Source organism: Sprattus sprattus (assembly GCF_963457725.1).
Source record: "Sprattus sprattus genome assembly, chromosome: 16".
Taxonomy (NCBI): Eukaryota; Metazoa; Chordata; class Actinopteri; order Clupeiformes; family Clupeidae; genus Sprattus; species Sprattus sprattus.
Genome location: NC_137914.1, coordinates 5,940,121 through 5,963,764, shown reverse-complemented (window position 1 = coordinate 5,963,764; position 23,644 = coordinate 5,940,121). Strand labels below are relative to the sequence as shown.

General features: G+C 45.4%; 1 protein-coding gene across 5 annotated transcripts in view; it reads right to left on the bottom strand.

Moving 5' to 3' along the window:
• The window catches only part of ryr3 (ryanodine receptor 3), a 107,176-nt gene that overhangs the window by 48,668 nt on the left and 34,864 nt on the right, over positions 1-23,644 (bottom strand). For 4 of the 5 annotated variants that reach the window (XM_080853694.1, XM_080853695.1, XM_080853696.1 and 1 more), the window contains 24 exons: positions 23,313-23,431; positions 22,061-22,194; positions 19,609-19,850; positions 18,527-18,719; positions 16,244-16,460; positions 15,861-15,965; positions 14,496-14,599; positions 13,983-14,066; positions 13,604-13,763; positions 13,249-13,393; positions 12,637-12,842; positions 12,282-12,456; positions 11,848-12,056; positions 11,251-11,466; positions 10,712-10,872; positions 10,425-10,587; positions 9,312-9,398; positions 8,717-8,943; positions 7,157-7,970; positions 6,506-6,706; positions 5,487-5,589; positions 5,269-5,403; positions 1,910-2,183; positions 757-871 (listed from right to left, as the gene is read on the bottom strand). In XM_080853694.1, the coding sequence (XP_080709820.1) occupies positions 757-871; positions 1,910-2,183; positions 5,269-5,403; positions 5,487-5,589; positions 6,506-6,706; positions 7,157-7,970; positions 8,717-8,943; positions 9,312-9,398; positions 10,425-10,587; positions 10,712-10,872; positions 11,251-11,466; positions 11,848-12,056; positions 12,282-12,456; positions 12,637-12,842; positions 13,249-13,393; positions 13,604-13,763; positions 13,983-14,066; positions 14,496-14,599; positions 15,861-15,965; positions 16,244-16,460; positions 18,527-18,719; positions 19,609-19,850; positions 22,061-22,194; positions 23,313-23,431 (4,589 nt within the window). Of the gene's footprint in view, positions 1-756; positions 872-1,909; positions 2,184-5,268; positions 5,404-5,486; positions 5,590-6,505; positions 6,707-7,156; positions 7,971-8,716; positions 8,944-9,311; positions 9,399-10,424; positions 10,588-10,711; positions 10,873-11,250; positions 11,467-11,847; positions 12,057-12,281; positions 12,457-12,636; positions 12,843-13,248; positions 13,394-13,603; positions 13,764-13,982; positions 14,067-14,495; positions 14,600-15,860; positions 15,966-16,243; positions 16,461-18,526; positions 18,720-19,608; positions 19,851-21,984; positions 21,997-22,060; positions 22,195-23,312; positions 23,432-23,644 lie in introns of those variants that run through there. The other variant, XM_080853697.1, reaches the window with a different exon arrangement.

Below are 23,644 nucleotides of genomic sequence, written 5' to 3'. Positions count from 1 at the left end.
CCCTGTGGAACCCTGGGCTTTCCCCCCCCGCTGACCACCTCATGGGTGGTACAGTAAGGGGCTTTGAATCTCACATCGCTCGTCCAGCACTGCCCAAAAAGGACTGGCGTACGAGCTCCCCTCACCCCCACCCCCTCACTCTCTCTGTCTACCCCCCTCACCCCCACCCCTACCCACTCACTCTCACCCCCACCACCCCTACCCACTCACTCTTGCTGTCTACCCCCCCTCACCCCCACCCCCACCCCCTCACTCTCTCTGTCTACCCCCCCCCCCTCACCCCCACCCCTACCCCCTCACTCTCGCTGTCTAAACCCCCCCCCCTCACCCCCACCCCTACCCCCTCACTCTCGCTGTCTAAACCCCCCCCTCACCCCCACCCCTACCCCCTCACTCTCGCTGTCTACCCCCCCCCTCACCCCCACCCCTACCCCCTCACTCTCGCTGTCTAAACCCCCCCCCTCACCCCCACCCCTACCAACTCACTCTCGCTGTCTAACCCCCCCCCCCCGAGCGGCTGTTCAGTGGTTAGGCCTGAGCAGAATCTCCACCTGCTGAGTGCCATGTCCTGATGACAGATAGGCTTTCCACCCCCATCAGTCCCTCCCATTACTCCCATACACTCGGTTCCACTCCGTGGATCAATTGGGACTTGACCCTGAAGCAACAACCAGGCTAGATACGGGTGTCTTACGTGAGACTTGTGTCTTGTATTTGTGTGTTGACAGCTGACCAGGCTGATCATGGGTGTCTTACGTGAGACTTGTCTCCTCCCAGGACGTTGACCATGACTTGCATGACTGTCTCGTGCATCCCGAGCACCCTCATCAGGTTGGGGTGTTGGTAGAACACTTTGTTGTTCATGATGTCACTGCGGTCAAATAAGAAACAGAGGAAGCGGGGAGAGGTTAACCTTTGACCTTAAATAGCCATACAAATCACAGATATCTATGTATTTATTATTATTCATTCGTCGATTACTATGCTTATTTTGTATCTGTGACCCTGTGAGACGTTCTATTGATTTGAAAGGCTTCTTTGATAAACTTTCTGCTTCACTACAAGCTTTGAGGCCAAAGCAACCAGCCACAGTTAGCTGAGGGCACCTTCAATCAAGGCTCAGGCTGAGAGCACCTTCAATCAAGGCTCAGGCTGAGGTTTTAAAACAATGATGGATGGATTTAGGCCACAGCGCTAGCTGGTGCCGAGACTATGGTCAAGATGAGTCTACTAAAATTACTTAATTCATAGATGCAATATGCAGTGTATTTAGCAGCACACCAGGCATATGCCGTGCAAAACGTTGCATATTGCCTCCTAATGTCACATATTGCCTCTTCGTGCAACTGAGGCCAGCTGGCTCAGAGCTGTGCACAGTATAAACCTCACTCTACAGCACCTTGCAGGATGTGCTCACTACAGATGATGCTAGCAGCCATTGTTTTTAGCTTCACTGCTAGCACCCATCGTTTTTAGCTTCACTGCTAGCACCAATTGTTTTACGCTTCACTGCTAGCAGCCATTGTTTTTAGCTTCACTGCTAGCAGCCATTGTTTTTAAGTTCACTGCTAGCACCCATTGTTTTAAGCTTCACTGCTAGCACCCATTGTTTTTAGCTTCTCTGCTAGCACCCATTGTTTTTAGCTTCTCTGCTAGCACCCATTGTTTTAAGCTTCACTGCTAGCACCCATTGTTTTTAGCTTCACTGCTAGCACCCATTGTTTTACGCTTCACTGCTAGCAGCCATTGTTTTTAAGTTCACTGCTAGCACCCATTGTTTTTAGCTTCACTGCTAGCACCCAGCTCTTCCATGCCAGAGGCTGCAGGTGCGAGACAGGTGTGCTACACAGTGCTTCTCACAATGCAGGTTACTGTATATGGCTGGGCATAAGAGCATGATGTCCTGTACCTCAGCCCGTCAATCATGAGCTTCTCCTCCTCGATGCCCATGCGTACGCTGAGCAGCGAGCGGATCTGGCCGAGCGAGGCCAGCAGGTTGGTGGAGTCCAGCACGGAGGCGGCGCTGATGGTGTAACTCTTCTTCATGGAGCGCAGGAGCTCGCCGATGCCGTCGTACTGCCGCCGCAGCAGGCTGAACATGGTGCGCACCAGCGCCGGGTCCTGGACCAGGCACTCCTGCGCCCAGGTCACCATGGTCTGAGAGATCAGCTCCTTCAGGTTGGCTGGGTAGAGGGGAGGAAGGGGGAGGGGGAGGGAGAAAAACTCTTGTTATTGCTGCTGGTAGGGCTTTGCTTAACATCTCAGAGAAATAATTATGTGGCAATGTAATGTAATGTTATGTAATACAATACAATACAATACAATGCAATGCAATGCAATGTAATGTAATGTAATATAATAGAAAATATTCCATTTTCAGTAATCATCCAGGAACCAACTGAGCCACAACAGGTGTGGCAGACACCAGAGCCGGTAGGCCACGACAGGTGCGGCAGACACCAGAGCAGGTAAGCCATGACAGGTGTGGCAGACAACGGAGCAGGTAGGCCACGACAGGCGTCAAGTTCATAATGCTTAAACTAGTTTACACTAGCTTGCTGCGTTTGCAATTGGCTATGACACGAAGATAAAAGTCTGACACGTTTGTGGTCGTTATCAGATGATGCGAATCGGATGCGCCACATATGTAGGCTTGTCTTCACAACAGTACATGCTTGTAAAAAAAAACCATATATGCTCAACTACTAGGCAATAGCCTAGGTAGAAGAAACGAAGGGTAAAAAATGTACTTTGGGCGGTGAGGGGCAGTGAGGGAGGGGTGAGGGAGGAGTGAGGGGTGGTGAGGGGCGGTGAGGGAGGCTTAAAATAGCTTCAAATTGAAGGCTGCTGTTTTGCTGCCAATTTTCTTTGAATATAGATTTTTTTATATTCTTACAAACCACAGAAATGGTCTACAAGCTTCCAGTTAAAATGTTCAGGGCGGCTATTCCAAGATAAAATATGCTTCAGAGGCAAGCCCAGTAGGAATTTGTATACCTGATTTTATTAAAAGTCATAGCAATAGAATAGCATAACATACATTTTCTTTATATAATAATAATAATAAAAAAAATATATATAATTTATTTACTTGGCGTGATTTCTCAATCCTCTTAGCAATGAAGCAGCGCTCTTTTCTGATGTTACCGAACTATGGTCATGTCAGCAGCTCCGCCTGGCTAGCCTTTATGAGGAAATAGGAACCTATTACTCAGCCGGGGGAGAGATATGGGTGTAGGTCTGAGAGGAGAGCTGCTGCTGTGCCTGCCCAGCTGAGTCAGTCTTTCACGCGACACTGTGTTATGACTTCATCACGATAAATCAATACACCAGCTCTGCACTTCTGGAAGGGGTAGCAAGATCATTACCACGCGCAATAGATCATAATCTTGTGTGTGTGTGTGTGGGGGGGGGCGGTATAGAGATATCACAATTTAAGGATTTAGCTGACACAAGTGAACAAAGTTACATATTCTCAAATATTCATATAACCAAATATAGACGTAACATTTATATAATATATCCAAGACTAATTTCAGCCAAATCCAAATCTGAAAAACAAAACCCACAGAACAGTTCATGGTTTTGGACAGCCCACAAGTTTAATTTGGGACCCATCGTGTCACTGGCGGTCGGGTCACTGGAGTCCACTCTAACCAACAGCTGCAGTGTTTAAGGATCTAATTGGGCCAGAATGAATGAACTGGCATTTTCTGTTCTGCTGAGGGCTGAACTTGATGCCAGGACGTTGGCAGCATCTACCGTGGCTCCGGCCAATGCCTGCTGCCCATGTGTGGCGTCCAAAAACCCTGTTTTTCTGTGCCCATTGGCAGCACAGAGATACGGGGTTGGGTTTAATGCGCGGGACAGAGTGTGACGGTCAGGTGAAAAGCACTTCCTGCGGAGTGTGACAGGACAGCCGTATACCAGGGGGAAGAGGCATTGGAAATGCCACATGCTCATCCACCCCTGAGAGCACTGTTTGAAAGTTTAATGTTTCTGCGCTACAGGGAGTACTTATTGATCAAGGTAACCTTTTTAGGGGTCATCGCACCTCAGCTTTTATTCTGTTTCAGTGAAAACAAACTTAAACACATCACTTTCTTGGCGGTTACACGGCCTTTTGGAGCTAATTGCGCTGACCTACATGCTTGACAGGGGGGCTGCCGACTCAACAAACTGGCCTCCCATACACACACATACACACACACACACACACACACACACACACACACACACACACACACACTCCCCTCCCACTGCATCCTAAATCAGCTGAATTATTTATACACCCCCTAATGAGTCGCAGGGAATTATTTTAGCATCCCTGGAAGTGTGTGCAAAGCTTATTTTAACATACTGTAGAGCACACACACACACACACACACACGCACACACATGCGCACACACACACACACACATGCGCACACACACACACACACACACACGCACACACATGCGCACACACACACACACACACTCACACACACACAGACAGATACACACACACACACACACACACACACACACACACACACACACACACACACACACAGACACACACTCACACACACACACACACACACACACACACACACACACACACACACACAGCCTGCCTCAGGGTGCCCAATCTTAAATCAGCAGAATGGACACGTCTTCAAAAAGTTCACATACTCGCCCTGTTCATTTCTGACTTGCTTTTCCTCAAGAGTGCCTTGCACTGTAAGTGTTTGCGCAATGGAATCGGTAATAAAAGTTGACTTTCATTTTCTCTCTTGAGGATATGAGCAGTCTACTAAACGCCCTCTAATCTAGCTCCCTACTATTTTGGCATCTGTGACCTTTAAGGCAGAGTCCAGGATTCTGGCTAAATCAAACTCCCTTCCGTGCTCCTCATCCTCCAACATTTTGATTGGCTGGAAAGGTATATGGCTCGGTCGGTTCGGCTTTTAGTCAAATACAGCTTAATAGCTCCTCATGGCCCTCTACTTATCCGTTCTGAGAGTGTGCTCAGAAAACGTCTGGGGTTCATAGGCAGTCCTGGCTCTCGTAAACAAATAAACTGACTTTTTGTTTACCAGAGGCAGAACTGCCTATGAACACCAGACGTTTTCTGAGCACACTCTCAGAACGGACAGCTAGAGGGCCATGAGGAGCTATTAAGCTGTAATTGACTAAAAGCGTACTGGATTAGAATCACAAACAGAATTAAAATGGCTGCCCGTGTGACGTAGGTCAAAGGCAGTTGCTTGGGAACTGGCTTACTGGGAGCAGCTTGTTCCTGCTCTGTTGGTTCCTCTTCTGTTTTCTGAGGCCGGCCCTTGATTTTGTAGACCAGGGCCATCAGGCGGCCTTTGATGGACGTGTCCTTCTCCTCATCCTCCTCTTCAATTGGGATTCCTGTGTGGATAAAACACAAGGGGAAATGTGTTGCTAAAATTCCCACACTCCTCTTGTATGTGTATGTGTGAGGAAAGTCTTACCACAGTGTATTCGCAAGTCGTCATGGAAAATGTGCAGGTCGTATTGAATCTCCTCAGGGCACGGGCAGTCATCCCCAAGGGCGAAGTTGAGCAGCATATTAATCTATAAAAATAGAGTTTAGAAGATGTGTGCATAAAGAGGAAACAAACAATACAATTCTAAAATCTGATTCTAATGGTCTCAATGGTCTCTGGGAATAATGTTATATGCAGACATAACATGATGGACGCTTTCCAGAAGATTCTTTATGTTTTGTTGTGACGACTCATACAAACGCCATTAGGAGTGAGTAAAGAGTTCCTACAGGATGTTGCATTCCACAACATAACCACAATATAACCACAACATAGAGTTCCTACAGGATGTTGCATTCCTGATGCTTCTGCAGCAGTTTAAGGATGAACAAGGTGGGCCATGTGAGAAATTACATTAGCGTGATTAGCATTGGCCCTGAAGAAAATGGCTAGTCTGTTTGGTAAAACTGAGGAGGACAAGGAATTAATTTACTCAGACAAGTAGTGGAAGACCTAAATTAAAACAGAGGGTTTACATAATGAATAATTAAGTGTGAAAGTGGTCATGCATAAAGCAAGTGAAACTGCTGAAGTTGGCATCACTGGATATGGAAAGACATTTCACAAACTCACAGGCTATATAGTGAAATGTTCATTGGAGGATGAAGAGCAACTTCCGTTAATTGCCATTTTGTCACTCCATCACTCAGGCATTTATGTTAATCATACTTTCAGGTTTAGGTTTGTCATGACAAGGTGGCTATGGCTGGCCGCATGTCTTAAGGTTTTGCTATGGCTGCTTATTTCAGTCAGCTATTGGTAGGGATAGGCGCGCTCTACTTCCAAAAAATAAACGCGTTTTCGGGTGCGAGTAAATGAATGCACTGACGATGGCTTAGGCCGAAACACGTCTAGAAATAAACTGGTCTAAATAGCAATGAGAAAAGCTTGAGAGTGCGGTTTTATTTCAGTCAGGTGACACCTCACAGCGGGATCTGTGATACCTGTTCCTGAGGAGGGGATCGGAACTCCCGGGTCTTCTTGGCAGTGACGGCGGCGGACATGTTGAAGGCCAGCATCAGCTCGTTGTATCTGAACTTCTGGTTGTACTGCAACTTGGACACAAAGGTGTCAGCGAAGGCCACGATAGCTTCGATACGCTGCTTGAGCTCACAGTCACAGAAGTAGTGCAGCAGCTCACACATCTACACAAAAGATTTGGAGAAGAAGAAGTGTGAAAGTGAAAGTGAAAGTGACTAAGTGTGAGGCACAAAGTAACACAGCCTGCATGATGCACCATGTGGAAATAATGACAACAGGCCAACACAAAACACCTAGATGGACGGATAAATCGGGAGGAGAGGAACCATTTAAATGAAATACATAGAAATGTGCATCACCCCTTTTCTATTCTGTTAAAACCAGACAGGTAGCCCCTGGGAAACCTAATTATTCTAACAGAGTACAGAGTAACAGAGTAACAGAGTCCATTTTGGTGCACTGTCGCCCCCCTCACAGTATGACTGCACCAGAGTCCATTTAGCTTCACTCTCCCCCCTCACAGTATGACTGCACCAGAGTGCATTAGGTTCACTGTCCCCCCTCACAGTATGACATTCCAACACCACTGGCACACAGACAGGAGAAGCTCTAACCTGCAGTTTAACAGACTCGGGCAGGTGCTTTTCCAGGAGGCTCTTTGCAGACTGCTTGGCCTCTTTGGCCTCCTCCTCCCCAGCCTCCACTGCCTTCCCCTCGTTGCTGGTCACCTCCTCCTTCCCGGGGCCGGCAGCCTCCACCGCCGGCTCCTCCTCCTCGGGATCCCGGAAGACGTTGGGCTCGATGAGGAGCAGCACGAGGCGCGTCTCCTCGCTGGTGAGCGCCCCCATCATGAGCAGCGTGCCGATGAGCTTGAGGATGGGCACGAACTGGTACTCCACGCTGCCCCCTACCGGGTCGCGGATGTGCACGCCGCCGCCGTGCACGGCCTCCGTGAGCATGGAGATGGCCTTGGCCTTGAGCTTGGCCAGCGGGATCAGCGGGCTGCACCGGTGCTGCTCGCGCTTCGTGGTGATGAAGCAGGTCGGCGTGAAGGTCAGCTTGGGCGTCAGCGTGGTGCTGAGCCCAACGCCAGGCAGCGTGTGGCTCTTGGACTTGTCGCGGAAGAGCCGGATGCTGTTCGTCTCCGGGGTGACGGGGATGATGTACTCGTCCTTCATCATGAGGCGCGCCTCCTTGGCCGTGTCCAGGTGGATGCTGATGAGCACGTTGTAGAAGCCCTCGCGCAGCTGGCCGGTGAGGTATTGGTTGTCGATGGTGTAGAGGAGCTGGGATTGGTCCAGGTGGCTGCAGAGGGCGTGGGCCACGCGCGTGTTGCCCAGAGCGCAGAGGGCGCCGTAGAGCTTCAGCGTGTGGTAGTGGAACTGGCGCAGGGTCTCGTTCTCCGACAGCTCCAAGATGTCAACACACCTGTCAACACACACCGCAAGACATCCACAGCATAACAAATCATAACATACCATAACATAGGATAACCATTACATAGCAACAACATAACCACATTATCACAACATAACCACAACATAATCACAACATAACCACAACATTACCGCAACATAATCACAACATAACCATAACACGCTTTGTTGTCACAAACACACACTAATGGGCATCTCTATGGTATTACTGTGTCCTAAAGCATATAAACTATTAGATATGTGCGAGTTAGATTTCAGTTATTGTTTCAGGTTTGTGTAGTTGTATGTATGACCTATGTCCATGCAAAATTAATTGTTGGTGGCTTTTTGCTACCATTTCTATCAGAACCCCTAGGAGGATGATACAGTATATTATACTCCTAGAAGACCTTTTAGATTAAACAGACTGTGAATGTCGTATGAAAACTATGCTTGCACCCAACCTATTTATAAAACAATGGGTATAGGTATTTTAAGATAACTGTTCCCAAGAAGGTTAATGATGCAAACAGCATACTGTATTTATAAAGAAAATTAGGTTTGTGCTCACAGATGTATGCAATACAAATGTATGCAATTACTGTCCTGTGGGACAACCTGTTTTCTGAGGGATGTGCACGGCCAACACACACACACACACACACTGTCACAGACTGACCTGTTCTCCTCGGGGATGTGCACGGCCAACACACACACACACACACACACACACACACACACACACACACAAACACTGACCTGTTCTCCTCGGGGATGTGCACGGCCAGCATCTGCAGGGGCTCCAGGCACTGCACCACCCAGCCGTGGCGCTCGCTCACCCGCGCCGTCTCCACCGCCAGGAAGGTGTTGGGCATCCGGCTCCACAGCACGGACACGATGGTCTGCACGCCCAGCCGCGGCGGGCACTGGGGCACCGGGTTCCTGAGCAGGCTCTTAAACATGGCCGACGACAAGGGCATGGCATCCTGTGGCAGAGTTTGGAAAGTTGGCTGATTGTTAATGATGTTGTGGTACCTGGCGGTTGAACCTCAGCTGGTAAAAACCATCTCTGGCTTATTCTTCATGATTCTAGTATGTAAGTTAGTAAGTAAGTAAGTTTTATTTATAGAGCACATTTAAATACAGCATACACTGACCAAAGTGCTGTACAATGTCAATAAAAGGCAAATAATACAATATAACCATACAAATTGACCATAAGTCCTAATATCAAATACAAAGTGCAATAACATTCAGATGATTACATGTACAAGTGGTTCAGATGATTGATCAGAGATTGGAGCTGCTGAATCTCGCCTAGTTTGTTTTTAATAATGGTTAAAGAAAAACCTACCTGAACCTTCGCAAATTCAAACTGGAGTATATTTGGACTTGTTGGCTTTACGAATGTGGCCGGAAAGAGCTTGGTATTGGGCTCCACCTGGTTGAGAGACAGAGAGAGAGCAAAACCCCATCAGTGCGCCCCTGAGACCGTCCCCCTGCAGAGATCCTCAGACGCTTAGTCATGCCGTTTAATCTAAACTAGCGCGGCTCTTGCTTGACAGGGTAATGTTGCACATGGGGATGCTGGGAGGCTGGTCGGGGGGGGGGGGAGTCAGGATTAATGTAAATCCAGTCTGCTTTCAGACGGGAAATAGATTGTGGGTTGTCTCCGGTGGCAACCGTGAGCCCTGTCTGGCACTGTATCAACATCAGCCATCAAGGAGATGCTGCAGCGTTTGAGCTCATTAGTGTGTAGCAGAGCCCGGCCAGCTCCCCGGGCCGGGTGGGTTTATCTTCTGGGCCTTGTCACTGAGTGATCAGCCTGGTTCATTCCGTTTCAATGACGTAGCCCTTTTAAATGGAGCCAATTATAGCACCGCTGGTCAGAATAGTCTGAAAAGTCTAGACAGAGAGCACTCAGATGTAATATAACAATCAATGTTTTAACAACTAAACAAAGAGAACAAATCTAACTCCAGTTTCCTGCAAACTTACAGCACAACTAATAATGGTCCATTAACAAAGTGCCTCTACAAAGGTTGGGAGGCAAACTCCTAAAAACCTGTTCAACCTTTTAATGCACTGTTAGATTAGTTCATTATGATCTCCTGATTGCATCATCGATGTCAGACATTTGTTCCTTCAGCTGTTTGCTCTGGTCTGGTCTAAGGTGATTGGTGTTCAGAGACCAGAGTTGTGGGACCGTGGAGGAGATTTTGGAGTTTGGCTTTTGGAAACGGTGAAACTGCAGTACCTGGTAACTGGTGGGCAACTCCTTGCAATTGGCAGTGAACGAAACGACACACACACACACACACACACACACACACGGGTGAAACTGCAGTACCTGGTAACTGGTGGGCAACTCCTTGCCATTGGCAGTGAACGAGACGACACACACACACACACACACACACACACACACACACACACACACACACACACACGGGTGAAACTGCAGTACCTGGTAACTGGTGGGCAACTCCTTGCCATTGGCAGTGAACGAGACGAGACCAGAGGCCAGGTCTATAAAGCAGCCGATCTCCAGGTCAACATTGGAGCGGGTGGAAGACAAGCCACGTACAATGTCCCCGCAACACACCATGTAGCAGTTACTCCTCCTCACACTGATGAAGGACAAGGAAATACGGAAGGGCAGTATAAGACGCAAGACGGATTTAAAACACCTGTTGTTCCCCCAGTTTTAGACAGAAACTTGTTTCTGTCAGTTTTAATCGCGTCTGAACTCACCTCTCGTGGACACGACCGCGCTCGTCTCCAAGGGTTACGGTGACGGTGCGGATTTTGCTGAGGCTGAAATTCTTGGTGTAGTAGTGGTAGTCAGGGGTAACCCACCCAACCCACACAGAGTTAGGGTCCTGACCAGCAAATACTCTCAGAGAGTAATAGTACTGGAAAATAAAATCACTTTTTCAGAATAACTTTTTAAGTAGTATAATGCAGCAATAAGATGTGACTTAATTTTCTGGGCAGAAATATACAGAGAATATACAGAGTATACATATAACACTTCTACCACTCCTAATATAACACTAATACAGTAAATACAAATTATAAAGTAATATAAAACTTATACAGTAATGTACAAATTGTAAAGTAATATACAACTTATACATAAATATAAAACTTATATAACATTTATATACTAATAAAACACTTACATAGTAATATAGCACGTATATAGTAATATAACACTTAAATAATACAACACTTATATAGTAATATAACACTTATATAATTTAACACTTATATAATATAACAGTTTTTACCTTAGTGATGCTCCCATAATCTATCTTCCCATCCTCTTTTATGGGAGCTTCGATTCCCTCGGTAGCTCCGCTATTCTTTCGAGGCCCGTAATAAACCTCCACCGGCATGCTCAGGCGACAGAACACCATGTCATTGTTGCTCGACTGTGTGCCGTAGGTCTTATGCGTCACCTTAAGGCATGGGGGAGTTTCCTCAGTGCCATCGATTCTGGTCACCTAAAAAAGATGGGCATACACGTTTGATATTTGCTGGTCGGTGTTTTTATTTAAGTTTCATTTATTTGGTCCGATTTATAGAAATAGAAAGAAGCATAATGGACCTAAGCAAGCATCTTTCCTTCATGTTTCAAAATCATTAAAAACTATGAACTAGAACTATGAAGGTACTAAATACGTCGTTTTTGGTATTCAATGAAAGGTGTGACTATGGATACTAGTCAAGACATGAATGCATCTCATGCCTGTATATTATTTAACAGTCATGAAAATGATTGCCACTTCTTTCTCTGCTAAGCTGCTTGGAGAATGTCCGTTAGACTTGTTTTCCAACTCTGCGGTTGAACTGCTATATTCTCCCGTGTCTGACCGCTGTCTCACCTCAATGTGAGGGTGCTCCTCTGGCACAATGACAAAGGTAGGGAGACGTTTGCTGAACCACATGGTGACTTCCCGGTTCATGTTGACGGCGAAGGGCTCGAATCCCTCCTGGAGGCCATACATGGTGTAGTACTTAAAGGTGCTGGCATCCTTCCCCAAGTTCATAAGTCCGATCTGGGAGAGTCCCAGGCTACACACTGGGATGAACCCTGGAGGTGACACAAGACACAGTTGGTGGAGGTTCAGCGAATTTTCTCTGATGCTTCCTTGGCTAATAGACAAATCGTTCACTTTTAATTCGCAATTTATGCTTTTCTCGTCTGGACGGACTCTACGCTGCAATAAGTCAAGATGGCCACTTGAGAGCTGCTTCATCTTCATTCATTTCTGTACATCAAAAGAGTGACATTGATTGATTGGTGCCTGAATCTCACCGTCCTCTGTCTCAAAGTCAGTGAAGCACAGCTCAGAGCCGTTGTTAGTGATGAGAATTTCTCCATTCAGAGTGAAGATCATGGACTTGTCATCCATATTGATCATACACCCGACCACATCCCCCTTGCTCCAGCTGCGACCAAAGATCCGGCTTCCCTGGTGCACACGTCGACCCTAAGGACAGCACCACACAAGCAGACTAATCAAATAAGGTTGACGTGCAAGCTCACCTATTAAACTAACACGTTACCTTCATCTATTTCCCTTTACTGATATAGGACTATATGCTTCTACCAACAATTCTATAGAATAGCTTATGTAACCCATTGCAAGGTGTGTTGTGAGTGCTGTTACCCGAAATCCATCAAACACGTAAGACAGCTCGTCCATTCCCAGCTCTACGTCAGGCTTGCAGTCAGGTCTGGCCCAGCCTACTTGCATTTCTCCACCTGTCAACGCTTCAAACTCAAAGTACCACTTCCCAGTGGTGACGGCGTAGGACTTCTCCACGCGGAAGAAGCGTATCGATTCAGTGCTCTGCCTCGCTAGTCCGTGGGCGGCTGAAGGGGGAGAATGAGTATGTGTGAGCGAGTGACTGTGACTGTGACTACTTCATAATTATCAAAATTATTCAAATTATTCAAATTGATAGATAAGTTGTACTATGTAAGTGTTACCTTATGTAAGTGTTAACTTATATAAGTTAAATATTACTATATAAGTGTTATATTACTATATAAGTTGTATATTACTGTATAAGTGTTATATTATATACGTGTTATATTACTATACGTGTTATATTGCTAAAGATATGGTAGAAGGGTTATATTACTATATGTGTGTAATATTACTATATATGTGTTATATTACTATATAAGTGATATATTGGTATAGATATGGTAGAATTTTTTTTATATAACGTATTTTAATTATTAAAGTTGAAATGCATGTTTGATGATGTCTCACTCTCTTGGTCTGGAGGGTCGATGTTGTACCCATATCCGACCAGTGTTCGGATAGCCTCGCGGAGACTGTCGCGGTTGGATCTCTTAGTGCGTTCGTCTAGTAAAGCATATGGCACCAGGCGAGGATTGCGTCTGCTCTTCAGATCCTTCAGAAAAACAACAGACAATGATGTATGGTAAAAAGGGTTATTAGCCTATGTAATAACGTTGATACACTGTCATAATGTAATAACGTTGTAATAAGTTATGATTCACAAAATATGTTGATACTTATTAGAATTAGAACTAGAATTAGAACTACAATTAGAACTAGAATTAGAACTCCATGCAACTTTTAGAATAGAATTAACTCTTACCTGCTGGATGCCATAGGTCCATCCTTGTTTGATTCTATCTTTGGCCCAAACGTTGTGAGCGTTCTCGGCCAGTTTATCTACCAGAACTTCCTGGCCAGGATTCAGCTTTACTTCAGAAAGGTCCAGTGGCGTTGGTTTATAACCATTGGACATCACATAGCTATGAAATGTTAAAATGGATATAAATAAGGAACCAAGTATAAGGTTGCATATTCAGTGGACAAAAAAGGCTCTTCACATTTGGAGTTTCACAAGTAGATTGATTATGTTAAGATCTCCAGGGAAAATATGGAAATAATATCTCTTCTGTTAGCATCATACTCATTGTACTTAGTTTTGTAAATGGTAAGGGAATATATGGACACATGACTTGGCTTACTTCTTAGCAAGTTTGATTTTCTTCAGATCCTCCTCTGCACTTGGGTTGATGTGGGACACCAGGCACCCCAAAGCCAGTAGGGTCCTGAGAGAGATAACAGGCGTGTTAATGGACGCCTAAACAAAATGGATGCTGCTGCAGAGAGGTAATGCCTCAATGGCCAAGTTCATTGCATCTAATCAGATAAAACCAGACCAAACATAGTCCTTGATACTTAGGCCCCCCAAATAAATGGCCAAAGCAAAGGAGGTATTCAATACTGCAGGATAATGGAGGCTAACTGTAATGTATTTCTAATGCACAGGGAGAGCTGCTGAGAGCTTTGAGGGAAATTAGTCCCAGAGTCCTGCATCTCCCAATCAATACTCTCTCTCATGGGATTCACTCGAGGGATTAAAGCAGCCACGATTAGCATTTAAATCACGTCCCGGCTCTGGATCCCTTACACCGAGTTCCCTTGGCACCGAAGCAAATTTGTAGACTCAAACTGTGACCATTTCCACAGTAACTTACTTTAATGTCTCGGATGACATCTGCAGGTTATAATTCATTTCGGTTTCGGGCAACTTGGAGAAGTCAATGAGACAGGGGTGCTGTCTCTTGTTGTCGTCTCGCACCTGGGAACATTGAAAGGATGGTTAAGACTCTGTGTCATTTGAACTTAAAGTATTAAAGTGGCTTGAGTCCTCATCTTGTGACACACTCTGTACTTTCCTATCCATTCGAAGGCTTTTAATTTGTTTCCAGCTGAAACTACTAGTGCTTATCTCTACACTGGAGTGGAGCTTCAGTTCAGAGTACTCAGACACTGTTGTGTCTGGTTGCCGGACTGTAGACGGAGCTAATACACGTTCACTTAAAAGAAAGGGCTTGGGCCACGAATAATATATTGCTCACTTCCACAATAAAGAAAGCTACTGCCTATCAAATCAGTTATGTGTGAGGCAAATGGGATTACAATGGAACCGGAGATCACAATACAGCAATTGAAAATGAAAAATGGCCACAGAATGGGGGTGGGTGTCTCGGCATGCCAAGTCTCAGCTGCACGTCCTGGTGAAACTCTTAGTCCAGGCACAGGACAATGTCACTTAGAGGTAATGAGGTCCTCGTTAAAGAGAAATTAATCTTCAGCTGGGCTTCAAAAATATTGTCCTTAATAAATGATGAGGCCAGGCCCCGTGAGTGATGGGCCAAGTCTTCACCCGTAATTAATTTTTTTTTTCTCCGTCTACTGCGCTCCTTGGAATGGCAAAACCACTCATTAGGTTTGTCAAACAAGGCTGTTGTATTCTAAAGCTGTGCACACGGCTAGGCTGGGCAAGGCTACGCTAACTGAATACAAACGAGAGCTGTGTGCTCAGCGGTTTTCTCCACTCAACACCGCAGGGAGCTTCACAGAGGGAGAGCATAAATCAAGGCGCTCTCCACCTTGAGTTCCCCTACATGACCAAAGATGAAAATCAATGTGTGAGGCCCGAGCCCATTCAGAGTGTGGCTGCTATTGAGGGTCACTTAAGTACTTTAATTAACAGCTCGTCAAACATCCTCGAAAGAATGAAATTAACGCTGATCCTCTTTTAGGGGTTCATTAGATGATGTGAATCTCGACTGAGGGAGATAATGTGGAGGTACAAGATAACGATGCACTGATATAGATCTATATTCGTGTGAAGAGTGAGAAAACAGAGTTCCCACGGTAATGACTTTGGGATAAAGATTTATCAGCTCGTCAGAACATAGGGAAGCTTTTTTATTATTATTTGCCTTAGCCTGTATAGCGTGACACGGCAATAAATAAGGTTCTGTTTAGAGAGACCACCACACCGATACACAAGTGCAGCTGAAGTATTATTTATTTTTCTTTTTTTTCTTTACCTTGCCATACGTCCAGCCGAGTTCGATTTTGTTCTTGCCCCACAGCTCATGGATGTTTTCAGCGAGCATGTCCCTCACATGCTCCAGGTGAGGTGGCAGAACAGTCTGGACACAGGACAAGCCAACAGGATAGCAATCAAAACACACCAATAGCAAACCATTGCCAAACATTATGCATTAAGCAACTTGTCACACCACAAGAACAAACCCATTAAGAAAGTTATAGATATGGAAAGTGGAGTGGAAAGGGCTGGGTAGGATCATAAATCCTTAATTTATCCCAAATAAATAAAGTATCTATCTATCTATCTATCTATCTATCTATCTATCTTAAGACAGGAGATGTCAATGGCTCAGTTCCCTCCTAAGGGACGTGGGCCCACCTGGCTGGTGTCCACAGGGATGGGGATGAAGGAGGCTTGGGAGAGGAGTTTGGTGGTGCCCAGCAGGTTTCGGACCCCGTCGTGATCACGCTTGTACTCCTTCACAGGCTCGATGCACATCTTCTCCTTGGGGAGCAGGGCCTCGTAGCACGGGGCATAGCCGGCGGGCGGAAGGAACTTGAAGTCTCCATGGCGACCACCCAGCAGGAAGCGCACCCTTTGGGAGAAGAGCGGGAAAGACCGGCTAGTGAAAGACGCCATCCACTGTTCTAATCTGCAGTTCTAATGCAGGGGTGTCAAACTCAAATACACAGAGGGTCGAAATGAAAAAAAAAAAAATGGGTGTAAGTCGAGGGCCGGACAGTGGGGCAAACGCTCCCTAAATAGACGTATGCTACCAACACGGTGACAGTGCATTGTGGGACTTGCAGTATTTGTGGTGCGTTCGACATACCAGCAGCCGCGGCAGACAAGCTCTGATAGATAAATGGATACTTTACTAATCCTGAGGGAAAATTAGGCAAACCAAATTAAATTTCACCGTTGCTCATTCAAATCAATGGACGTTTTTGCAACATTCTGAGGAGCTGGCGGGCCAGATAAAATGGCTTATCGGGCCTGATCAGGCCCGCGGGCCTTGTGTTTGACATATGTGTTCTAATGGCTTCCCAGCGCCCTCTAGGTGAAAGCTCTGTGTTTGCATTTAAAGTCCAGGGCAGTCCGGTGTTCCTACAAAGACCACGCTCCATTAATGAAACAAAGTGGCTCAGGCCGAGCCATCCACTGTTCTAATCTGGAGTTCTAATGGCTCCTCAGTGGCGCCCTCTAGGTGAAAGTTCTGTGTTTGCATTTAAAGTCCAGGGTTCCACTCCACTCCAGTGTTCCTACAAAGACCACGCTCCGTTAATGAAACAAAGTGGCTCAGGCCGATCCATGCACACTTCCAGTCAGTCAACGCGATGCTTCAGGGACACGGAAGGGAAGGTCGTAATCTGATTGGGGTTTGAGCTCAAATATCAACAATCCTTTGCCAGAATTGCGGACCGTACCTTTAAACCATTTCCATGCGGGGCGCATTTTGACAAGCTTGCTCCAGGGCCACACAGAAATGTCTGCATGACTTTGTAATTTCCATTGGGAAATGTTCTGTGTAATATGGCAAAGATAGCCACTCCGCAAAAGGTGACCTTTAGCATTTAATGCAACATTTAGCTTTTAACATTTAGGGAAGCCGGAGAATTTAAGGTGCGTGTGAGAGAACGAGCTTTGGCCCCAGGAGCTGACCCGAGCCTTGAGGATAATGTCACCGTCATTTGGGTTTTTTTTATTCAAAGACGGAACAAAAATAGTTTCACCCCTGAAAACATTCTAGGACTGGGTGTCCATGTAAATTATTGAGAAATGCTGCCTGGGCTGGTCTTTTCCTGTCCTACTTATAAATATTCTGTCTGTGGCGATTCAAAAAGACCTTGTGTCTGCCTGCACACTCTCCGAGGGCAGCGCTTATGACCAATATTGCAGGAACATTTTAGATTAAGGAAATGTATGTGGACAACATCATATGTAACCCAGAACATGCGTAATGATAGAGGAACACTGTACCATTACGGGTGCTAGAAAGGTTGGAGCGAGGTGGGAGCAAGTAGAGGGAGAGAATATGTGTGTGTGATGAAGAGAAGGAGAGAATATGTGTGTGTGTGATGGAGAGAAGGAGAGAATATGTGTGGGTAATGGAGAGAAGTAGAGAATATGTGTGTGTGATGGAGAGGAGAGAATATGTGTGTGTCTGAGGGAGAGAAGGATAGAAGATGTTGGTGTGATGGAGAGGAGAGAATATGTGTGTGTCTGAGGGAGAGAAGGATAGAAGATGTTGGTGTGATGGAGAAAAGGAGAGAATATGTGTGTGTCTGAGGGAGAGAAGTAGAGAATATGTGGGTAATGGAGAGAAGTAGAGAATATGTGTGTGTCTGAGGGAGAGAAGGAGAGAATATGTGTGTGTCTGAGGGAGAGAAGTAGAGAATATGTGTGTGTCTGAGGGAGAGAAGGAGAGAATATGTGTGTGTCTGAGAGAATGTTTGTCTGTGTCTCTCTTCCTGTGTCTCACGTATGCTTGTTTGTATGTGTGTGTGTGTGTCCAAGTGTCTGTGAGTCTATGTGTGTGTCTGTATATCTGTGTCTCTGTAAGCCTGTATCTATATCTCTGTGTGTGTGTGTGTGTGTGTGTGTGTGTGTGTGTGTGTGTGTGTGTGTGTGTGTGTGTGTGTGTTTCCCTGCGATGCCTACTTGACCCCTGCTGAGAAGCTGACAACGGGGAAGAACAAGCCGTCCATGTTGAAGTCCTCGAACATGCCCTGCACTGGCTGCCCGTTGATGCGGAAGGACATGCTCGGGGCGCCCAGGTCCAGACAGCAGCTCACCACGTCATCCGAAGTCAGCAGGTGCTGGTTGACGGAGGCCACCGCCCTGGGAATACGACCTGCAGTGACAGGGAGTGTGGGGGGGGGGGGGGTTGGGGGAGTCAAGGGTGGTTAGCACAGTTGCTAATGCTAATGCAACTAAAGCTCAGGTTATTTTGGCATGATAAAACCCCAGCGTTACTCTGTAATTTCCATTGGGAAATGTTCTGTGTAATATGGCAAAGATAGCCACTCCGCAAAAGGTGACCTTTAGCATTTAATGCAACATTTAGCTTTTAACATTTAGGGAAGCCGGGAATTTAAGGTGTGTGTGAGAGAACGAGCCCTACAGTGTAAGTACATACAGGGGGGAGGCAAGGGCGGTGAGCACAGTTGCTAATGCTAATGCAACTAAAGCTCAGGTATTTTGGCATGATAAAACCCCAGCGTTACTCTGTAGCTGCTGTGCATTAGCCTAGGGATGCTAATGCTAATGCAACTAAAGCTCCGGTATTTTGCCATGATAAAACCCCAGCGGTACTCTGTAGCTGCTGTGCCTTAGTCTGTATAGCGTGACACGGCAATAAATAAGGTTCTGTTTCGAGAGACCAACACACCGATACATAAGTGCAGCTGAAGTATATCGGGTTTTCACAAGTCAGCATTGACTCGTGTGTCTGATGAAGAAATGTCAGTCTGGGAAAAAAAAATGGTGGCTACAAATGAGATGGATTTGTTTTCTGAGTAATCAAGGCTATTAAACTCAAAGGAAGGTACTCAGAAAAGAAATACAAATGTCTGGTTTATATATGACCCCCCACAACTAGGATGCTTGCCAACACAGTGTTGCTTTGGCTTGTAAAAACTATTTAAGCTCCTGGGAAAAGGTAGGCTTCCAGATCCCTGATATATTTGATGAATCCCCCTGTCAGCAGAGAAGCTGGTTTCACACGCGGCCCTGAGACATACCTGACCAAAGGTGTAGCCCATCGAAACTGTAGGAGTAGAGGTCGTCGCCCACGCCATTCGCTCCCCACCCCTCTCCGCCCCCAGGGTACGGGGCGTAGCCTACGGTGGTGGCCCAGCCGACGCGGAGGTGGGTGGGCTCGCTGGTCACGAAGTGGTCCACCTGGTCGATCATCAGCTCGAAGTACCACTTCTTATACTGGGCTGATCCTTCGTTAATGCCCAGGAAGATGTTGGGTCGCATGCTGTGAAGAGGTGGGAACACTGGATCATTACTGGTGCTAGAGAGGTTGGAGCGAGGTGGGAGCAAGTAGAGGGAGAGGATATGTGTGTGTGATGGAGAGAAGGAGAGAAAATATGTGTGTGTGATGAAGAGAAGGAGATAATATGTATGTGTGTGATGGAGAGAAGGAGAGAATATGTGTGTGTGTGATGAAGAGAAGGAGAGAATATGTATGTGTGTGATGGAGAGAAGGAGAGAATATGTGTGTGTGTGATAAAGAGAAGGAGAGGTAGGTGAAAAGGGACCAAAGTACATTTACATTTACATTCAGTCATTTAGCAGACGCTTTTGTCCACAGCGACGTACAAGGGAGAGAACAGTCAAGCTAAGAGCAATAAAAACCTGGTGTAACAATAAATACTGCCTTTTGTTTTTTCTTTTTCAAGAAATTGAAAACGACATAGAAAAAAAAAAGTAGGTGAAAAGTGACCAAAGTAAGTACATACGGTATCTTTAGATCGTCAACCCCCTATACCTAACCATAACCCCAACTAATGGGGTAATATACACAACTGTTTAAAAGTCTGGAACATCATACCCATAGAATAAAGTACAAAAATAATCTAGTCGAGTATAGTCAAGACGTTGTCAAAGTTGGCAAAAATGTCTTTCCGTCAAAGAATCCTGTAACTGCAGTTACAAACGTTACAGCATTAGAGCTTCACTGGTTCTTCTCTACATCAGTCTTGCATAATTTGGAGGTGGTGGTGGGCGTGGTGGTGGTTAGGTGCGGGTTGTAAAATGTTTGGGAACCACTGCCTTACGCCACTGACTAGGGCCCGTCATAATGGTCTGCACCTGGGCCCGCCTCTGCGGTTGAGACTGGTGCTTTGTGGGTGATAGTGTTTTATGCTTACTAAAGCTGTCAGCTGGAAACATGTGAGGCATCTGGTTCTCAAACTAGAGATTGTGATGTTCCTATCCTCCTCAGCAGTTATCTACCATTTCATTTCATTTAATTTCGTCATTTATCCAAAGCGACTTACAAGGATGTATATACATTTTACATTGATGGCACACTGCACATCAGGAGCAATTAGGTGTTCAGTGTCTTGCTCGAGGACGCTTCGACAGGGAATCGATCTAGCAACCTTCTGATTACTAAATGACTTCTCTACCTCCTGTACCACCTAAGCCTCTTGCCTCTCTGTGCATCCTGGTTAAAGCCTGTTCTGTGATGGATGTCGTGCTCGCCTCAGGAAGATAGTGTGGTGTTTAATGGGATCTATTTATTGTGTGTAGGCGCTCCCCTATGCCTTGTTCTCCTGTTGGTTGTTCGCGATGCCCATGTATACATTTAGTGCAGAACCTCAAGTAAACCAAGTGATGTTTCACGTGTGAACTTAACCTCCGAGTGAGCCTGATTATTTTATTAATAAGTGGTCGCATAGACACGACAGATACCTTTAGTTTCTTTCCAATTTCCTGCGTGGAACAGCCTTCATCTCTCAGGTAAACAACAGACTGATGCATTTTTAGAGCACAATCAATTCCACAAGTGCTGACGCTCCAGACACTCAAGTAGCCCAAAGAATGTCCGTTTTATAGCTTCACAAATCTTCAGCCACACAAACGGAATTGGAAAGTGTTTTTCTAATACATTTTTTGCCTTTTAAACAATTTAGGATAAATAGGATAAAATTATTTTTCATATTTTCGTTATAGTGGCAGAAATGAGCCTTTCACACCTATATTATTTTTGATATTATTATATATTATACATTTATGTAGATATTCCATTCAAAATCAACTATTTCCAGCTGTAATAAGTTTTCTTGCAAAGTCAGATAACATTCTTAGTGATTTGAAACTTTTCAACAGCAGTGTATATCGATTAACTTAAAAAGTATTAAGTGTCTAGTAGTTAATCTTTCATACTAGAGCAAGGTTTGGGGCAAGACTTTAGACCGTGGATGTTCACTTATTTCAGTACTCAGCTACTACCTCTGAACATCACTGACCAATCAGTATTCAGCTACTACCTCTGGACAACAGTGACCAATCAGTACTCAGCTATTACCTCTGGACATCAGTGACCGATCAGTACTCAGCTATTACCTCTGAACATCACTGACCAATCAGTACTCAGCTATAACCTCTGGACATCATTGACCAATCGGTACTCAGCTATTACCTCTGACCATCACTGACCAATCAGTACTCAGCTATTACCTCTGGACATCATTGACCATTCGTGATTGGAGGAGCAGATCTCGCCGAGGGAGGAGGTGGTCACAGATAAAGTTCTGATTGGTTCGTACTGCCACACCATTGCAAACGCAGATCGAGCAGAGGATGTCCAGAATCTGCATTAAGACCCCACAAACACAGAACAGAGAATGAGAAAATATGTGATAACAGTCGGATTGCTCACTAATAAGATACTACTAATTACATTTTCATGAGTCACACAAATAACGGCTGAGTCAGAAACTTTAGTTCACGATGAACTCGAGAGGAACCGTAAAATAGAGCCACTGTACAGCAGCTGTTTTCAGTGCCAGAAAACGTACTTAAGTGGCGTAGTCCATATGTCAGGCCTGAAGCCTAGCGAGGCTTGACAGGCATTTCCAATAATGGGAGTGTGAGTACACAGGGATGGATGCCTAGGGTTTTTACAGGGCAACGGAATGTCCCCCCACCACATCACCCTACGCTCCTACGCTTCTTGAGTCAACACACGGGAGATTCTCCAACACACTAAAAGCATCTGATCTGTCATCTGCTGTTCATGAGAGATGCCAGGAATGCCACAGCACAGAGGGTCATACACTCATGGGTTGTGACACTTAAAAGATTTTCCTCGGAGAGGCAAGTAACAGAAAAGAAAAACAATCACTATCACATATATATTTTTATTTTTTTTGTATTTTATTTTGTATATGTATTTTTTCAGGCTGTAAGATGAATCAACATGAAGGAGAAATTATTACATTATTTAACATTCAATCTATTATTTATTAAGTTACAGACACTTTTACGAGGGGGGGGGGGGGGGGGGGGGAACTTCTAAGTATCTTGAAGACTAAATTAGGGTAAAACCGAAAATTACCCACATTATTTGGTATTTCTCCTTCCTATTGATTTTTTCTTCTACCAGAAAAAAATCTTATACAAATTTGAGGTGAGAGTCCCAGGTTGATTAAACATGGAATGTCCCTTTTGGACGAACTCTAACAACTAATGTTTATTGCTAAACTGGCCTGTAACTGGCCTGTAACTTCTCTTTAGTAAAATTAGCATTCTCTTCTGTTCTGTTTATGCATGCTCAGGAATCGAATGGGCAGAGGATTTAGTGAGGTTTGGCACTCTGATGTGTTTTATCTTTCGCATTCGACAGACATCTGTTTGTTTATTTGTGTGTGTGTGTGTGTGTGTGTGTGTGTGTGTGTGTGTGTGTGTGTGTGTGTGTGGAGGAACTGACCTTGTGGTTGCGGCCGTGCTTGTACAGCAGAAAGATGATGGATTTAATGTGTGCTTTCTGGATGATGTTCATGGCCTCTGGACTCTCCACCAGAATGCAGTGGAGCACCTCGAGGATCCCTGTGGGGAGAGAAGCAAGGGAGACGAGACCTTTTGTTCCGCGCTGATGCAACTTCTCAGAGCCACTGTAGACACATGGCTCAGACAGTGTGCTGAACTCTGGGAATTTCACAGTGGAGAGTTGCAGACCTACGGTACCAGTCAAAAGTTTGGACACACCTTATAATTTTTTGAGAAGATTTTTCTTCACTTCTATTATTTTTTGCATGGTAG